Source organism: Girardinichthys multiradiatus, chromosome 3, assembly GCF_021462225.1.
Source record: "Girardinichthys multiradiatus isolate DD_20200921_A chromosome 3, DD_fGirMul_XY1, whole genome shotgun sequence".
Taxonomy (NCBI): Eukaryota; Metazoa; Chordata; class Actinopteri; order Cyprinodontiformes; family Goodeidae; genus Girardinichthys; species Girardinichthys multiradiatus.
The window spans coordinates 39,581,663-39,600,164 of record NC_061796.1 but is presented as its reverse complement, the minus strand read 5'-3'; the positions used below and the strand labels follow the sequence as shown (position 1 = coordinate 39,600,164).

General features: G+C 38.4%; 1 protein-coding gene across 4 annotated transcripts in view; it reads left to right on the top strand.

The window, feature by feature from the left end:
- The window catches only part of znf385d (zinc finger protein 385D), a 116,147-nt gene that overhangs the window by 70,773 nt on the left and 26,872 nt on the right, over positions 1 to 18,502 (top strand). For all 4 annotated transcript variants that reach the window (XM_047361051.1, XM_047361052.1, XM_047361054.1 and 1 more), the window contains exon 4: positions 9,422 to 9,590. In XM_047361051.1, coding sequence (XP_047217007.1) covers positions 9,422 to 9,590 — 169 coding nt within the window. The remainder of the gene's footprint in view (positions 1 to 9,421; positions 9,591 to 18,502) is intronic.

Here is an 18,502-nt window from a genome sequence, read left to right as displayed (position 1 = left end):
GAATTTTGACAACCCTAGAATCTGGTGTTCACACCCACGTCTCGTCCAGTTGTGAGGAGGTGAAACAGGAGTCAGACTTTCTTCTTCTTTGTCTAGCTTTCATTTGATGTTTACTAGTATTTCTGTACACAACATTATCAGTTTTAAATTGGAAAGACATCCAAGGTTTTAGTGTGCATCAAACTTCCCCCCACTATGCCTTTGACTTCACCTTCCAGTGTTATTGTTCTAAACTATAGAGATGTTGCAAGATGTTAATCCTCCTATGTGCAACGCCTGCAGAGATTCAGATGAAAACATGTTACTTTTGCCATCAAGTCCTTGGTGCTCTGCATTGCTTTGCAATTATCAGATTTAGAATCATAATCATAATCATCTTTATTGCCAAGTTTGTACAAACAAACAAGGAATTTAACTCTGGTACACTTCACTCTCAATTATAAAGAATATCTTTTTTAAATGTACATATATACACAATTGACTTTACAATAGAATATAACGTGAGTTCAGTCCAAGAACGTGTGAATTCGAAATAATCTGCATTAACTTTAGACTTGTCCAACTAATTTTTGCTTTTAAAAATCACTGAAGTTGCATGTTGCATTATCAATCCAACCTTAAAAAACATTTTTTTTTTAATTCTAACAGCATCATTGAAATCCCAAAATTTATTTACATTTATGCTAAAAATAAGTGAGTCTAGGCTTCTGAAAGGAGCTGTAAATTTGTTTTACAAATTCAAATTAAATAGTGATCCAATTTCAATAAAAAAAAGTCATGGGTATAGTTTACGAACACAATAACCTCAACAATTTCAACATCTCATTCATTTAGTTTTTATTTTTTTCTCATTTTTACCTAATTACAGGCTTTACACACAGCATGTGAGCTAAACAAATTAAAGTCTTAGCCTATTGTCTTGTGTGTTCGTGATTGTAAGTACGATTTTATTGGCAAAATAAAGTTTTAAATGAAGCCGTCGTGACACAGACAGGGAATATTTTCAAACTTGTTTTACACTGGAGTCTTAAAACGTGCGTGATGTTATTTTGATATTATCCTGTTTCCAACTTAATAGTGGAAAAAAATAAGATGCTGATTCTTAAGGTTGTGCTCCTTTTTCACCATACAGGTCCTTCTCAAAATATTAGCATATTGTGATAAAGTTAATTATTTTCCATAATGTCATGATGGAAATTTAACATTCATATATTTTACATTCATTGCACACTAACTGAAATATTTCAGGTCTTTTATTGTCTTAATAAGGATGATTTTGGCATACAGCTCATGAAAACCCAAAATTCCTATCTCACAAAATTAGCATATCATTAAAAGGGTCTCTAAACGAGCTATGAACCTAATCATCTGAATCAACGAGTTAACTCTAAACACCTGCAAAAGATTCCTGAGGCCTTTAAAACTCCCAGCCTGGTTCATCACTCAAAACCCCAATCATGGGTAAGACTGCCGACCTGACTGCTGTCCAGAAGGCCACTATTGACACCCTCAAGCAAGAGGGTAAGACACAGAAAGACATTTCTGAACGAATAGGCTGTTCCCAGAGTGCTGTATCAAGGCACCTCAGTCTGTGGGAAGGAAAAAGTGTGGCAGAAAACGCTGCACAACGAGAAGAGGTGACCGGACCCTGAGGAAGATTGTGGAGAAGGGCCGATTCCAGACCTTGGGGGACCTGCGGAAGTAGTGGACTGAGTCTGGAGTAGAAACATCCAGAGCCACCGTGCACAGGCGTGTGCAGGAAATGGGCTACAGGTGCCGCATTCCCCAGGTCAAGCCACTTTTGAACCAGAAACAGCGGCAGAAGCGCCTGACCTGGGCTACAGAGAAGCAGCACTGGACTGTTGCTCAGTGGTCCAAAGTACTTTTTTCAGATGAAAGCAAATTCTGCATGTCATTCAGAAATCAAGGTGCCAGAGTCTGGAGGAAGACTGGGGAGAAGGAAATGCCAAAATGCCAGAAGTCCAGTGTCAAGTACCCACAGTCAGTGATGGTCTGGGATGCCGTGTCAGCTGCTGGTGTTGGTCCACTGTGTTTTATCAAGGGCAGGGTCAATGCAGCTAGCTATCAGGAGATTTTGGAGCACTTCATGCTTCCATCTGCTGAAAAGCTTTATGGAGATGAAGATTTCATTTTTCAGCACGACCTGGCACCTGCTCACAGTGCCAAAACCACTGGTAAATGGTTTACTGACCATGGTATCACTGTGCTCAATTGGCCTGCCAACTCTCCTGACCTGAACCCCATAGAGAATCTGTGGGATATTGTGAAGAGAACGTTGAGAGACTCAAGACCCAACACTCTGGATGAGCTAAAGGCCGCTATCGAAGCATCCTGGGCCTCCATAAGACCTCAGCAGTGCCACAGGCTGATTGCCTCCATGCCACGCCGCATTGAAGCAGTCATTTCTGCAAAAGGATTCCCGACCAAGTATTGAGTGCATAACTGTACATGATTATTTGAAGGTTGACGTTTTTTGTATTAAAAACACTTTTCTTTTATTGGTCGGATGAAATATGCTAATTTTGTGAGATAGGAATTTTGGGTTTTCATGAGCTGTATGCCACAATCATCCGTATTAAGACAATAAAAGATCTGAAATATTTCAGTTAGTGTGCAATGAATCTAAAATATATGAATGTTAAATTTTCATCATGACATTAATGAAAATAATGAACTTTATCACAATATGCTAATATTTTGAGAAGGATCTGTATTGCAGCTTCAAACATCCTCCTTTCACCTTTATTTATTTTGCTTTCTATGAGTAGAATTACAATTTTTTAACTGTGACATCAATATGATGTTAAACATGAAGGCCATTTTTTTCTTCAAGCCGTATGCTGTCGCTGGTAATTTTAGTTACTCCCACTCTTGCCTTTTCTTCACCAATAGGTACAGTGGTGTGAAATGTTGATGCTCTCACAGTATATTTATTAGGGGGAAAAGCTCTTCAAGCCAGCCTCATCCTGTTTGAAAAAGCAGTGAAATCATGAATTAACTGATTTACATCATTATTTTCAAAAGCTAAGTTAATTTTCACTAACCAGACCCAGGACTTATTCAGGAATCAAGAAATCACTTAAATAGAACCTGACACCATGAAGTAGGCTAAAAGATCCTCAAAGCATCACATGATTCCCAAAATGCATAGAAATTCAAGAACAAATATTAAACAAATTAACTGACATGTATCACAATGTCATTTCTAAGGCTTTGGTACTGAAGTGAACCACAAAAACTGCCATTTCCACAAATGGAGAAAACACAGAACAGTCCTAAACCTTCCCAGAACTGTCTGACTTTACAAAATTACTCCAAGAGTGCATTGATGCCTCATCCAGGAGGTCACAAAGGAACCCAGAACAATATCTAAAGCACTACAGATGTTAATTACCTGTGTCAAGGTCAGTGTTCATGATTCAACAACAAGAAAGAGACTGGGCAAAAATAGCATCCATCAGAGAGTTAGAAGGAAATGACTGCTGACCAGAATGAACAGAAGGACTTATTGCCATTTATCAAAAACCATTGATGTCATTTGTTTGTTGCAAACTTGGAACAACCAGTTATGAGGTTTAGGGAACTATCACATTTGGTCAGGTTGGTTTAGATAGAGGTTTTCCCTTAAAAAATGAAAACATCATTTAGAAACAGCTTTATTATTTACACAGGTTTTCTTTGTCTTTCAGTAACATTTGTTTTATCTTGTACAGTTTATGTGATGAAAAAGCAAAACCTTGAAAATCTCTAAAGGGGAAAATACTTTTTTCATAGCACCGTATTATTAATCTGCTGCAAAAATGTCAACATGCCTGGTTTCCATGAAATAATTATCCTACATAAACCCAAATCCTGCACTTGAGCATTTGTACATTTCTGATACAACCTACAGCAACGATTCATGCAGGAATAATTAGATTTTGCTGAAATTCTATTGAGGGTAAAACATAAATAATGCTCAGCAGGAAGCTCTGGCTGCTTTCTCGGAAGAGAAGAAATATGTATTTTAGGAATGTGTTTATTTTTACTTGTTTCAGAAATTATTCACAATGTTTTTGAGTCACACAGCGTCTCAAAGTTGCAGCTCCCTCTTTAAGGCACTATATTTATGTCTCACAGCTATGACTATCTGTTACCAGTGTTTAATTTGTTGTGTGGTTGTAACTCATCTATACGTGTGTGAATTTCTGCAGGCATTCTGCAGTGTTAAAATGGCAACAATCTAAATGACCTCCATATCCCATTAATGCAAGAAAAAGAAGCCTAAACCCAGAGTCACTATAGATTTTTCTTGCGCCCTTAAAGAAATTTATTTCCATAATTTAGATCCTCAGGACTCCATAATCCAGGAGATTGTTTATATACCCAGTGTATCTGGGTTGTAAAGATTTATGACTGGCTAGGAATGGCAGATAAGCAGGATAAAAGCATTAAAAAAAAAAACAGTAGGAGGATGGCTCCATAAATAAAACAAAAACTAACAAAACAAGTTAAAGACACACAAAGGAAGCAAAAAGCTTTAGGCAAAGGTCAACAGATAGAAATTATCCTTAAACATGTTACCCCTTTGTAATATAACCCCTAAATTGAATTAGTATTGCATTTAATTAAACTAATTAATTGAAAATAAAAAAGCATTTGCTTCCCTCCCCCTACTCTTTTTGGAACAGGAAATGATTACATTTTTTTTACTATTTATTTATTTATTATTACATAATTTCAATTTATGGAGTTTGACTGACATGAAATCTTTCTTTTATGCTTATTGTTTTATGTTTAGTAACATCAGTTGCTAATGTTTGGAACACTTTCTGTTCTCTCTATGGTTTTTGGATTTTATTGTCTTTTTATTGTTTTGGAATGATACAAGTGTTTTGTAATTGAGAAGTTACATGGTGGCTTATTGAATAAAAAAACCTTATAACAACAACTACAGTGTATTTTATTTCAGTGCCACAAACATGAAGTAGGAAGGGAAATAATACATGATTTGAAATTTTTTTTTCAAATAAAAATCTGAAAATGTAGTGTGCATTTGCACTCAGATACCACTAAATAAAATCCAGTACAATTAATTGCCTTTAGAATTAACCTAGATATAGTCCAGTATTTTGTCATTTTTATTTCAGTATAAATAAGTTGGTTCTGTGAAGACCTTAGAGGTTTGTGAGAGAACATTAGTGAACAAACAGCATAATGAAGACCAAGGAACACACCAGAAGGGTCAGGGAGTTTGGAGAGCTTTAAAACAGGGTTAACTTTTAAAATAGTATGCCAAGCTTTGAACATTTCACAGATCACTGTTCAATCCATCATCTGAAACTGAAAAGAGTATGGCATTACTACAAACCTACCAAGACATAACAAGCTGAGAAACAAAAGCATTAATTAGAGGGCAGCCAAACTGGCCATAGTAGAACTGGAGGAGCTGCAGAGATCCGCAGCTCAGGTGGGAGAATCAGTCAAAATGACATCTATTTATTGTGAAACCTATAAATGTGGTCTTTAAAAAAAAAAAAAAAAAAACAAAGTGGCAAAGAGGAAGTTTTGTTTGCAGGTCATGTTGGGGACATGGTTATTATCTGGAAGAAGGTGCTCTGATCAGATAAGATCAAAATTACGAGTTCTTTCTTAAGCTAAAAGTGCTATGTGTGCTGGAAACATTAACACTAAAACTGTACATTACCCTGAACACACCATGCTCAGGAAGGTCTGAACTGATGAAAACATAAATGAAGCCAAACACATAACAATACCGGAAGAAGACTCGAGACTGCCCCAGAGGTTCAACTTGCAGCAGGATCATAAACTGAAACATTTAGCCAGAATAGCCAGAAATTTCAGTTTCAAGAAATGCAAATCTGGTGAAGACGTACCCCAAAAAGACTCAAACTAAATAAATCCTTCATTTTACACAGCCTGAAATGTTTGTTACTACCCTTCCGTGATAATGGCTTCTACTGAATTCCCTAGGATCTAAAATGTAACCTTCTGTTCCCAACAGCTTCTTCAGGAGTTACAGCATCGCTGGGTTTCATGTCTTGTCTTCTTTAAAAAGCACCAGAAGGAAAACAAATCATTTCACCCCTAGATTTAATAAAACGTGTGCCAGACTTGGAATTCAGGCGTCTCTTTTCACTGCTCTGATAAAGGATGAAGTATCGCTAAGGCGGCATTAAACAGCCATTCATTTACAGTAGTCTCATGGCAAACTGTTAGCCATGTCTTTGGTACCTGCAGGGTGATAAATGTTGGATAAAATGAATAGTTACATGCCAGAACAAGATGTGCAGTCAATTTGAAAAAGTGATGCTTCATAGAGAAAAATATTTTACAAAAAAATGACTAAAGAAAGAATTTATGGCCTCCTGGAATGTGATAAAAGCACACAATTAGTAATAGAAAAATTAAGCATCCTGCGGATCCAAAGACTACAAAAACAGGCCAATTATTCGAAATCAAATGCTGCCATATATGGCCTCTTTTTAGCGGTGGACCATAAATATTAATCCATTCTGCCGTTTTCTTGGATCCTGAAGTTGGCTGACTTATTTAGTTCAAGAGGCAGTTTCATCCCACCTTGATGGCTTCCTTTCTGCCACAGGGAAAGAACGCTGGGAAATGCTTGACGGTAAACAAGGACAGTTCGCGTACGTTCCCTGTCTGGATGAATTTGTTGTGAAGTTAATCTTGGTGGCTCTATGTGTTCAAACTGTAAAAACAAGCAGTTAGGAATTAAACTCCACAGAAACCACACCATTCTTTATCCCTGATATTTGTGTCACAATTTTTTTGCCTTTTAAGACAGGAAAACCTGAAATTTTAAGCCAGCTACTGCATTAACTAAACCTATGTAAAAAGCCTTAAAGTAAACTAATCTTTTGTTGTAGTATAACGTCAGCGTAAAAATCTATAATCTGAGAATATTTAATTCAGTGTGGCGAATTTGCATTTTGGAAGCTAAGTGAAGTAAGTAGGTCTGGGGACAGGATTCTAGTGGAAGTAGATTTTTGTGTCTGGTTAACCATTTCTATGGTGTTCTGGACATATGTTTCAAATCAGTCTCGTACTCGTACTCGTCATCTTCCGCTTTATCCGGGACTGGGTCGCGGGGGCAGCAGACTCAGCAGAGACACCCAGACGTCCCTCTCCCCAGACACCTCCTCCAGCTCCTCCAGGGGGAGCCCAAGATGTTCCCAGGCCAGCCGAGAGACATAGTCCCTCCAGTGTGTCCTGGTCCATCCCCTGGGCCTCCTCCCGGTGGGACGTGCCTGGAGCACCTCCCGAGGAAGGCGTCCAGGAGGCATCCGATATAGATGCCTCAACTGGCTCCTCTCGATGTGGAGGAGCAGCGGCTCTACTCTGAGACCCTCCCGGATGGCCGAGCTCCTCACCCGATCTCTAAGGGAGTGCCCGGCCACCATACGGAGGAAGCTCATTTCAGCCGCTTGTATCCGGGATCTCGTTCTTTTGGTCGTGACCCAAAGTTCATGGCCATAGGTGAGGGTGGGAACATAGACCGACCAGTAAATCGAGAGCTTTGCTTTTTGGCTCAGCTCTTCACCACAACGGACCGGCACAGCGTCCCCATTACTAGAGCAGCTGCACCGATCCGTCTGTCGATCTCCCGCTCCATTCTTCCCTCACTCGTGAACAAGACCCCGAAATACTTGAACTCCTCCACTTGAGGTAGGAACTCCCCTCCAACCTGAAGAGGACAGGCCACCCTTTTCCGGCTGAGAACCATGACCTCGGACTTGGGGGAGCTGATCTTCATCCCAGCCGCTTCACACTCGGCTGCGAACCGCACCAGTGCATGCTTTGGGTCTTTTGAATCAATGTCGTGCTGAAATATGTAATAATGGGGTTCACAAAATTATTTTTAAAAGCGTGGTATTTTAAAGACTTCATGATGCAAAGCACTCTAACATGGTTCCCAGGGCGTATAACAGACCCGCAGCATTACCTATCCTCTACCATACTTAACTTGGGCTTGAGTTGATTTCCACGAATTCATCCTTTGTTCCACACAAAACCTTCCTGAAGTGTTTGTTGCCAAACAAATGGTGCCAAATGCAGGAGTTGTAGCCGTAGATCTTAGGCTGAAGAAAATTGTGCACTCTTCAGCCTTGAGAAAAGTCTTGTGCTTAACCAGGTGCCTCCTCAGATTAGAGGTATTCCCCCCCCCCACTGATCTTGCACTTCGCGTCACGAATATTGCAGCGAGCCTAATCTGCATCACATTTTGAAAAGTTTTGAAAAATTCAGGAGAGTGACAATGTTCTTTTAGCCATTACCTGACTTATGAAGAGGAAGACACATCTGCTTTATTTTACTGGCATGTTCCCTTGTCTTTCCTATTTTGAAGAAAGCATAAGATGAATATAGCTCTGTGCCCCATCATATTTATTATAGCTACTGGTGAAATGGAAGTCATGGATTTCAAGTTAAAAAGTTTTTCTGATCATCTTAAAAATTAAACAATACATTTTATAAAGCCTGTTTTTATGTGAACTGTATGAGGTGACAATAAGGGTGCCACCAATTATTGATTTAAAAAAATGTTTTGTTTATATTTGTGTTTGTGTTTTTTTCTCATTCGAATGAATGTGTTTCATTTAAACGTGGAATATTTCTGTTTTTTTCAGTGTGAACTTATGCAACTTATACAACTAAACAATTTTACACTTATTAAGGTTTATTAAACACCATTTGTAACCTTAATAATGCAACAAATCTGTTTTCTAGAAGAGAAATTGATTTTTCCTAACTGTATGTATCCCTGTAGTTCATTTTTATTTTGTGTTTGAGCTGAACTAACCTCTCATTTATGTGAAGTAAAGTTCTTTCTCTGCCCTTCATTCTGTGTCCACTTTCATGTTATTCCCCCATCGCAAGATAGCACTCTGATTGGATAAAATGTCTAAAAATGGAAGGATTAGGGCCAGTCCAGTGGTTTTTTTTACCAGTTAAGATTTTTTTAGTGGGGCTTAAAGTAACTTGAGTTCTCCAAATTAGGTCTTACTTTTGGTTTTGGCTTTTTTTACTGGCCAGAGTTCCTGCTAACAGTGTTTCTCTTCACAGTGATTATCTTGTGTCATATATCAGACCTTTAAGAGATTATAGAAAAAATAATTATTTCTAAAATAAATAGTGCTAGTATGATTGATCTTCAAGTGTAGCTTACTTTGCCGGGCAAAAAAAGGAAACTGGCAAAAAAACAATGCAATGCAATGTAAACACTAAATAAAAAATCCTGGTGTCTGGTGTGTCCACATTAGCTGTCCTCTGTTAATCCTTTTATGTGTTTTTGATTGATTTATAATTTTTATTTTCCATCCTCTGTCTGTATTCAACTGCTTTCACCTGCTAAATCTATCTTTATTCGCTCCTCTCACAGAGCCAGGCCATGGCCCACTACAAGGGCACCAAACATGCCAAGAAGCTAAAAGCCCTGGAAACCCCGAAAAGTAAGCTGAAAGGCTCGGCAGTCGCCAAGGAAACTGCCAACCAGGAGACCGCCAAGGGCATCAACACCTTGCAGGTCCCCAACGGCACTGACAGGAAAGGTCTGTTTTCCTGACCTCCACACATTCCACTCTATGCAGCTGCTGTACGTCAGCAACATCAACCTTCAAATACACCTTGTTCTTTCTTGAAGGCAATATTTGTTACCCAAGCTCCTAATCCCTTTAGGATCTGGACGAACTCTCTGTGGATCATTTTTAACTGTGTACTGGCTGATCTGATAATGGGAAGCTGCCAGGTTAGTAGCAACATATCAGACTCTTAAGAGGTTTCGCGGAAGAGTCAGAGACAGAAAGGACAGGAGTGCTCTTTAGTTTATCTGAGGTTACAACTATAGAGTCACGAAGTGGTTTTTACCCTCCAAACACAGCATGTTCATTGACATCTTTTTTATAGTTGTTCCAAGTCACCTAGTCCTTATTTAGCTAAGACAAATTTGTCAAAAACTGACATTCACTGTACTGAAATTGTAGAAAACAAGAATACAGGTCCTTCTCAAAAAATTAGCATATTGTGATAAAGTTAATTATTTTCTATAATGTAATGATGAAAATTTAACATTCATATATTTTAGATTCATTGCACACTAACTGAAATATTTCAGGTCTTTCATTGACTTAATACGGATGATTGTGGCATACAGTTCATGAAAACCCAAAATTCCTATCTCACAAAATTAGCATATTTCATCCGACCAATAAAAGAAAAGTGTTTTTAATACAAAAAACGTCAACCTTCAAATAATCATGTACAGTTATGCACTCAATACTTGGTCGGGAATCCTTTTGCAGAAATGACTGCTTCAATGCGGCGTGGCATGGAGGCAATCAGCCTGTGGCACTGCTGAGGTCTTATGGAGGCCCAGGATGCTTCGATAGCGGCCTTTAGCTCATCCAGAGTGTTGGGTCTTGAGTCTCTCAACGTTCTCTTCACAATATCCCACAGATTCGCCATTGGGGTTCAGGTCAGGAGAGTTGGCAGGCCAATTGAGCACAGCGATACCATGGTCAGTAAACCATTTACCAGTGGTTTTGGCACTGTGAGAAGGTGCCAGGTCGTACTGAAAAATGAAATGTTCATCTCCATAAAGCTTTCCAGCAGATGGAAGCATGAAGTGCTCCAAAATCTCCTGATAGCTAGCTGCATTCACCCTGCCCTTGATAAAACACAGTGGACCAACACCAGCAGCTGACACGGCACCCCAGACCATCACTGACTGTGGGTACTTGACACAGGACTTCTGGCATTTTGGCATTTCCTTCTCCCCAGTCTTCCTCCAGACTCTGGCACCTTGATTTCCAAATGACATGCAGAATTTGCTTTCATCCGAAAAAAGTACTTTGGACCACTGAGCAACAGTCCAGTGCTGCTTCTCTGTAGCCCAGGTCTGGGGAATATGGCACCTGTAGACCATTTCCTGCACACGCCTGTGCACGGTGGCTCTGGATGTTTCTACTCCAGACTCAGTCCACTGCTTCCGCAGGTCCCCCAAGGTCTGGAATCGGCCCTTCTCCACAATCTTCCTCAGGGTCCGGTCACCTCTTCTCGTTGTGCAGCGTTTTCTGCCACACTTTTTCCTTCCCACAGACGTCCCACTGAGGTGCCTTGATACAGCACTCTGGGAACCGCCTATTCGTTCAGAAATTTCTTTCTGTGTCTTACCCTCTTGCTTGAGGGTGTCAATAGTGGCCTTCTGGACAGCAGTCAGGTCGGCAGTCTTACCCACGATTGGGGTTTTGAGTGATGAACCAGGCTGGGAGTTTTAAAGGCCTCAGGAATCTTTTGCAGGTGTTTAGAGTTAACTCGTTGATTCAGATGATTAGGTTCATAGCTCGTTTAGAGACCCTTTTAATGATATGCTAATTTTGTGAGATAGGAATTTTGGGTTTTCATGAGCTGTATGCCACAATCATCCGTATTAAGACAATAAAAGACCTGAAATATTTCAGTTAGTGTGCAATAAATCTAAAATATATGAATGTTAAATTTTCATCATGACATTATGGAAAATAATGAACTTTATCACAATATGCTAATTTTTTGAGAAGGACCTGTATAATGCTGCTCAAAACATTCCAGTGTGCTGATTTTTCTTAAAAAATTTAAACACTTACTGTAAAATCTAAAAATAATATAGCTTTCCTGTGAATGACTGTGCTAATATTTAGCCGTACGAGCAGAGTTTCTGAGAGCTGCTTCTCATCTGTGAGTTGACCAACTACTGGCACCTGTGAGCAGGTTTTCCAGCACTAGGTGACTGGACTCCATTTCACAGTTTCTCTATATGTCTTGCTTTGCCTCCAAAACAGCATGTTTCAGGTTTTCTATTGGATTAAGGTCTGGGGATTGGTCTGGCAGCTCTATAATGTTAATGTTGTTGCTCTGGTACAGGACAAGACCTTCTTACTCAAACTGATGAAAGATAAATAGTCTTGACACCATAGTATCAGTAACATCCCCATATCAGAACACCTAAACCACTATGTTTTACTCTTTACTGTGGCTTGCATTCAGGGTATAGGGGTTGTCTTACAAACTGTCTTTGGCCCTTAGACCCAAACTTAACATTCCTGGTGCCATGAGTCCATTGCACAGCACCATGTTTGGGAAAAATACAGCAACAGCTCATCCTAGATGTTGAGCACGGTGGTGGAGGGGTGATGATCTGCCATATTTTTAGCAAGCACAACATATTCTTCCTCAAAAATTGGGAAAATATGTGTTTAAATATATTTGTTAATGTGAAAAGAGGTTTTAAGATTTGGTCAAAATACCTTAAAGGAATAACTACATTTTTGTCAACTTCCATAACAGTAAATGCTATAAGTAATTTCATCCAATTTTCTTTCCAGTATGCCATTTTTTAATTAAAATGTTGGCAGGAACACATTGTTGTGTGCCGACTCTATAAGTGGATATTCATGCTGTTGTTTGCAAGCAGTGGTGTAAATCCTGTTATCTTGACCAGGTGTTTGCTTTGTGGTGTTTCCCTGGATAAAACATGATTTAAATGGTTAGCAAAAAATAACTATCTCCTCCAGCAACTGATGGGAACCAGATGCTGATTATTTTTCGCTCCATGTTGGCAACCAATTGCATTGCTGATAAGTCCTTCTCTGTCTCCTGAACTAACATATGTGCAAGATAATATAATCTTCTCTAACCTCCATGAAATAATTTGTTGAAGCTGGCACTTTGACTGTGGAAATTTAGAAATGAACAGGAGAAATACTGAGCTGTCTAATACTCACACCCATTTCACCACCACTTCTTGACCAATTCTTGAGCCTAAAAATAAGCAATATTATATAATGAGGACTACTGTTAGCATTTACTGTAGATTATCTGTTGTTTTATTCCATTTTAGAGGGGATATTCTAAAGAGTTAATTTTACTCCTATAAAAATGTCAAAGCTAATTTGTTCTTTCTGGTTTTGAACCTTTTGCTGCCACGTAGGTGCAGCTGCACTGATATAAATTTATAAGATTGTTGTTTTCTAAAATTTAAATCTATATTTTACATTTTTGGTCTTTAAAGCTATCTTTCATTGTAACAGTAATGTACTACTGAGCAGAACTGAACAGAAATGACTTGCAGATTTATGTTATGATTTATGTTATGTGTCTTTTTTGAAATACCATGGAGCTGGGTTTTGACTCAGCCCAGGACTTTCCATTTCTTGATTCTCAGCTAATCCTAGGTGGATTTATAGGTATGTTTTGGGTCATTGGTATGTAGCAGGGTCCAGTTCTGCATCTGCTTTAATTTGTTTTTACAGATGGTCTCACATTTTTCTTAAACCACCTAAAACACGATAGATTTCATGGTGGATTCTGTAACTGGTGTCTGCTGCAACAACGCATCCTCAAGCCATGAAACTTCCCCCTCCAATGCATCACAGCAGGGATGAGGTTATGTTCCTGGAATGGTGTTTGTGGTTTATATTACGCATTTATTCGGTGTTGGTGTACAAAAAATTCTGTTTTAGACGCTGTCCAAAAGGAACATTATTCCAGAAACCCTAGTCTTTGCCTACATTTTCTCTGCCAAGCATTTGTCTGGCCTGTAGTTCTTAGCAAGCAAATGTTTTCTCCTTGCACACCTCCCATGGAAGTTAAACTTGTGCAGACTCTTTCTCGTTGTAAGGATGTGCATTTTCATATCAACGGTAAGAAGAACTTTCTGTAGGGCCTGCAATGGAGATTTTAGGAATTTTGGAGACTGATTTTGCATATTGCTCCTAGGGTGTGCTTGCTTGGATGGCCAGATGGTGAAGAGGCAGATTTCAAATTTCTTTTCAGTTCTTTTTCTTGATGGATTTACATCCCTTTCAAGACTCATTAGTTGCTTCAATGTTTTTTTCTGACGGTCCCAGAAAGAGTGTTTGAACCTACCATGCTGTTTACTCTTTAACATTAGTCCACCAAACTAAATGTCTGAGCTTCGAACAGACCAAACATCCTTTAAAGTGCTGAGCAATGATATTCTTATCACCAGATGTGATCTGCCTTTGTGGGGTGTCCTAATTTTTTCCTCACCAGAATTATGGAGCTAAATGTGTCTCAATATTATTCAATCAAACAAAAAAACTAATCTCAATCAAAAAAATAAATTGTGGTCAAAACTTTTGGAATATTCAATCAAAAAAAACTAATCTCAATCAAAAAATATTAAGTTGTGATCAAAACTTTCAGAGTTGTAACAATTATTTTTTTTTAAATGGAATATTTTATTTTGGGGAGAAAAAAAAAATTTTGATAAAAGGTTTTTTAATTAAATTGACAAATTTTTTTCTCACGAAGAGAAAAACGTTATTTGCAAAACATAAACTTTTATTTGCGCATGTCAAAAATCTTTGGTAACTGGTCTCGCTTTTTTGGTTTTGACGCTCTCTGTTTTTGGTTGAACTCAAAGAATTTTGAGTGTTGGGAACATGAACATCCTGGGCGGGGCCTAAAGACGAACAATATAAGAAGTTTCCCTATTGGTTAGCGCTGACTAAAGCAGCAGACTCTGATCCCCTCCACCTCTGAACTTCTGCTCGAACTGCAGGGCTTGCAGCGTCGCTTCAGTGAGGAGACATCAACTGTACAGAAGAAAACTGCGGTCAAGTGATCCGACAGTCAGAAATACGCAGTCCCGCTGACACCAGCTCTCTCTTAAAGATTAGTGTCGGGCATACAAGGTGCATTACGGTAATGGAGCAGAAAGGACCCCGATCCTGGCAACGGTTGAGAAAATAAGAGGAAAACAGAAAAGTAACCTACAGAACATTTATATTAATTACATTTTTACAACTTTCACATTCATGTTTTATGTAAAAGAATAAATATTTAATATTTTACTGTACTGTTTTGGAGAAATATCTTGTCAAAATACCTCAAAATGCTCAACCATTATATGCATTTGTCCCTCTTTCAGGAATTTATTTCTCAAAAACCAAGAGAGGTGACAACACAATCTCTTCAGATTATATTAGAGGGTCATCTATATTATACCCAGAATTAGTATTTCATAATTTCACCGTAGGTTTCTGGAGAAATACACAACTACCCCAACAAAGTACGACAAACGCTTCTTTTTGGTGAGGTCGATGAGATCCTGGGAAGTGGTCTGGACAGCTTAAAGTGCAAGAGCATCCAGATCTCCTCTGACCTCTCCTGGACCGGAAACGCCCCTCGCCTGTTGAAGAAGGTACAACAACAGCTCTCCTTCATCTCCTCAGCTGCTTACAGATGTCTGCAGGGGCACAGTGGAAAGCACTCTGTGTCTCAGCATGACAGTGTGGTGTGGGAACTGCACAGGAGAGGAAGGAAGTATCACGGGTTGTGAGGACAACACACAGGGTTATGGGATGCCATCTGCCCGACATGGACTCTGTTGGGTTAGTTGTGTATTTCTCCAGAAACCTACAGTGAAATTATGAAATACTAATTCTGGTTATACTATAGATGACCCTCTAATATAATCTGAAGAGATTGTGTTGTCACCTCTCATGGTTTTGGAGAAATAAATTCCTGAAAGTGGGACAAATGCATATAATGGTTGAGCATTTTGAGGTATTTTGACAAGATATTTCTCCAAAACTGTACAGTAAAATATTAAATATTTATTCTTTTACATAAAACATGAATGTGAAAGTTGTAAAAATTTAATTAATATAAATGTTCTGTAGGTAACTTTTCTGTTTTCTTCTTATTTTCTCAACCGTTGCCAGGATCGGGGTCCTTTCTGCTCCATTACCGTAATGCACCTTGTATACGCGACGCTAATCTTTAAGAGAGAGCTGGTGTCAGCTGGCGGGACCGTGTATTTCTGACTGTCGGCTCACTTCACCGCAGTTTTCTTCTGTACAGTTGATGTCTCCTCACTGAAGCGACGCTGCAAGCCCTGCAGTTCGAGCAGAAGTTCAGAGATGCGGGGGATCAGAGTCTGCCGCTTTAGTCAGCGCTAACCAATAGAGAAATGTCTTACAGCGTTCGTCTTTAGGCCCCGCCCAGGATGTTCATGTTTCCAGAACTCAAAATTCGTTAAGTTCAACCAAAAACAGAGAGTGTCAAAACCAAAAAAGCGAGACTCGTAACCAAAGATTTTTGACATGCGCAAATAAAAGTTTATGTTTTGCAAATAACTTTTTTCTCTTCGTGAGAAAAAAATGAGTCATTATAATCAAAAAAAGTTTTACCAAACAATTTTTTTCTCTCCCCAAAATAAAATATTCCATAAAAAAAAAAAATATTGTTACAACTCTGAAAGTTTTGATCACAACTTAATATTTTTTGATTGAGATCAGTTTTTTTTTTTATTGAATATTCCAAAGGTTTTGACCACAATTTATTTTTTTGATTGAGATTAGTTTTTTGTTTGATTGAATAATATTGAGACAAATTTACCACCATACAGAATTAGCATGTTTTTATTATATATGTTGAATAATTTTAAAAGGATTTTCTTCTGTTTTTATTGTTTTTGGTACTCGAGTTTCTTAGAATTACGTTTGAATTTCATGTTAAAATTGACATTAAATATCCCTACATCCAAATATGTTAGAAAAACACATAAGCAGTGAGTGGTATGATGTCCTAATTGTTTCAAATGATAAACATCTAGAGGCAGCTTAAACATGCAGCTATAAACTTCTGACTGCTGTCTGCTGCTTGTAAGTTACTGCTAAGATCTGCTCAATACAACCAAACTGTAAACCATACCTTCAAATCGAGCACCAAACCATCAAACTGGATGTCAGGTTTTAGTCTGAGGAACATTAAAAGTTATTTAGACAAAAAAATGTAAAGATCTCACATGTCATCTTTGTCCACCAAAATACATTAATCACTTCATTGCCCTAAAATATATAACCTGTGCATTTCTATGACATCTAACTGAGATCTCTGCAGCACATGGGGGTGTCGGTTTATCACAAGTAGTTCTGGGTAATGAATATTAATGTGCTCACATGTAGGTAAGATTAATAGTGGAGGTGGCTAAATGCTGCATTATCTGAACGGCTGAAGTGTTTCACGGGCTCTGAACATGCACTAATGAAAGTCTTAGTTTGGTGGTGGAGTAATGGCCGCAGTGAGAGTAGGTGGAAACAACGGGGAGGCAGAGCTCTGTTTGCTTTTACTGAAGGAGGATTTAAAATGGCTTGTTTTGCTCAGAAATTCAGTGAAATCATGGTGTTAACAATAGTGACTGATTGCTCATTTTGTTTTTAGAAATGTGTGATTGTGCCAAACAATTAATGCTTTGTTTTCTTTTCTCATAATAATACATCATAAGCTATTTAAATGAAAAGCTTGAAAGTGAATTCCATACAATTTAAAGTCACCTCTGTTTTAAAAAGGTGAAACAACCACAGTAACTTGAAAAATAAAGTCAAATACAAATAAGACTGCAATTCCTTTTCTTGAATTACAGGAAGGGGGAACTTTAAGTTGTCCAAATCACACAGAGTTATACTAGCTGTCAAATTAAGGTTATTTTGGCAGTCGGCTACGTAGTGCGAGTCATTATGGTGAAACACTGCCATATTTGTCAAGAAGCTAAGTGCTGCTTCTGTGTCCTATTTCTGCTCCTCACAATGTGTTTGAAATCAGTATTATTCATTGACAGACTCCCTTTTGGATGCACAAAATTCAAATTTAAAGGGAAAATCGGGTAATAGAAACCAATAAACCATCTAAATTACTCATAAATTGTACTATTTCACCAGTAAAGAGCTATAGGAGTTAAAAAAGAGCCTTTATTGTTTCCTTGTGCTTAATTCTCACATTATTTACCACAAATAAAAATATCTATAGCACTATAAACCCAACCAAATCTGAAGCTTGTGTGTTTGTTTGTTCTTATCAATAAGTGTACATACTTTAATGGTCTCAAATGTTTTCCCATGGCCTGGGACCTGTAAGGACCTACCTTATACGGATGATGACAGTGCCTGGAGCAGTGACGTATAGAAATCTCTCATGGTAATCACAGCAGGGGCTGTTTTCTTGATAAAATTAAAGACATTTGTAATGGCATTTGTGAGAAATGTAACCATAGACTGATAAAGTTTGATTGGTGTCCTCTGAGTAATGTTTTGATCTATATTACTTAAGCCCTATCAGGTAAAATACCAACTTATTAAGTGGAGAAAATTGAGACTATAAAATCGCACTTTCTAATATGAAGTAGACTGTTCCAGTGACAGAGGTTGAAAGGAGCGTTCTTCTTCATGGTCTTTTCAACCCTTTGGTGAATTACAGGCAGATTGGGCTAACACCAGGCAGCTGTCAAATCCCTCCATCTGCTGCCGGTTTGTTTGGTTTCGGATCCACTTCTCTGTGACAACATTTCTTCCGGCCTCCTCTTCCTAATTTTATAAATCAGCAAAAAAATCTTCACTTTTTGGACTCTATCACTACCTTTGATTTGAGTGAAAACTGTGTTATTTATTAATGCTAGAGC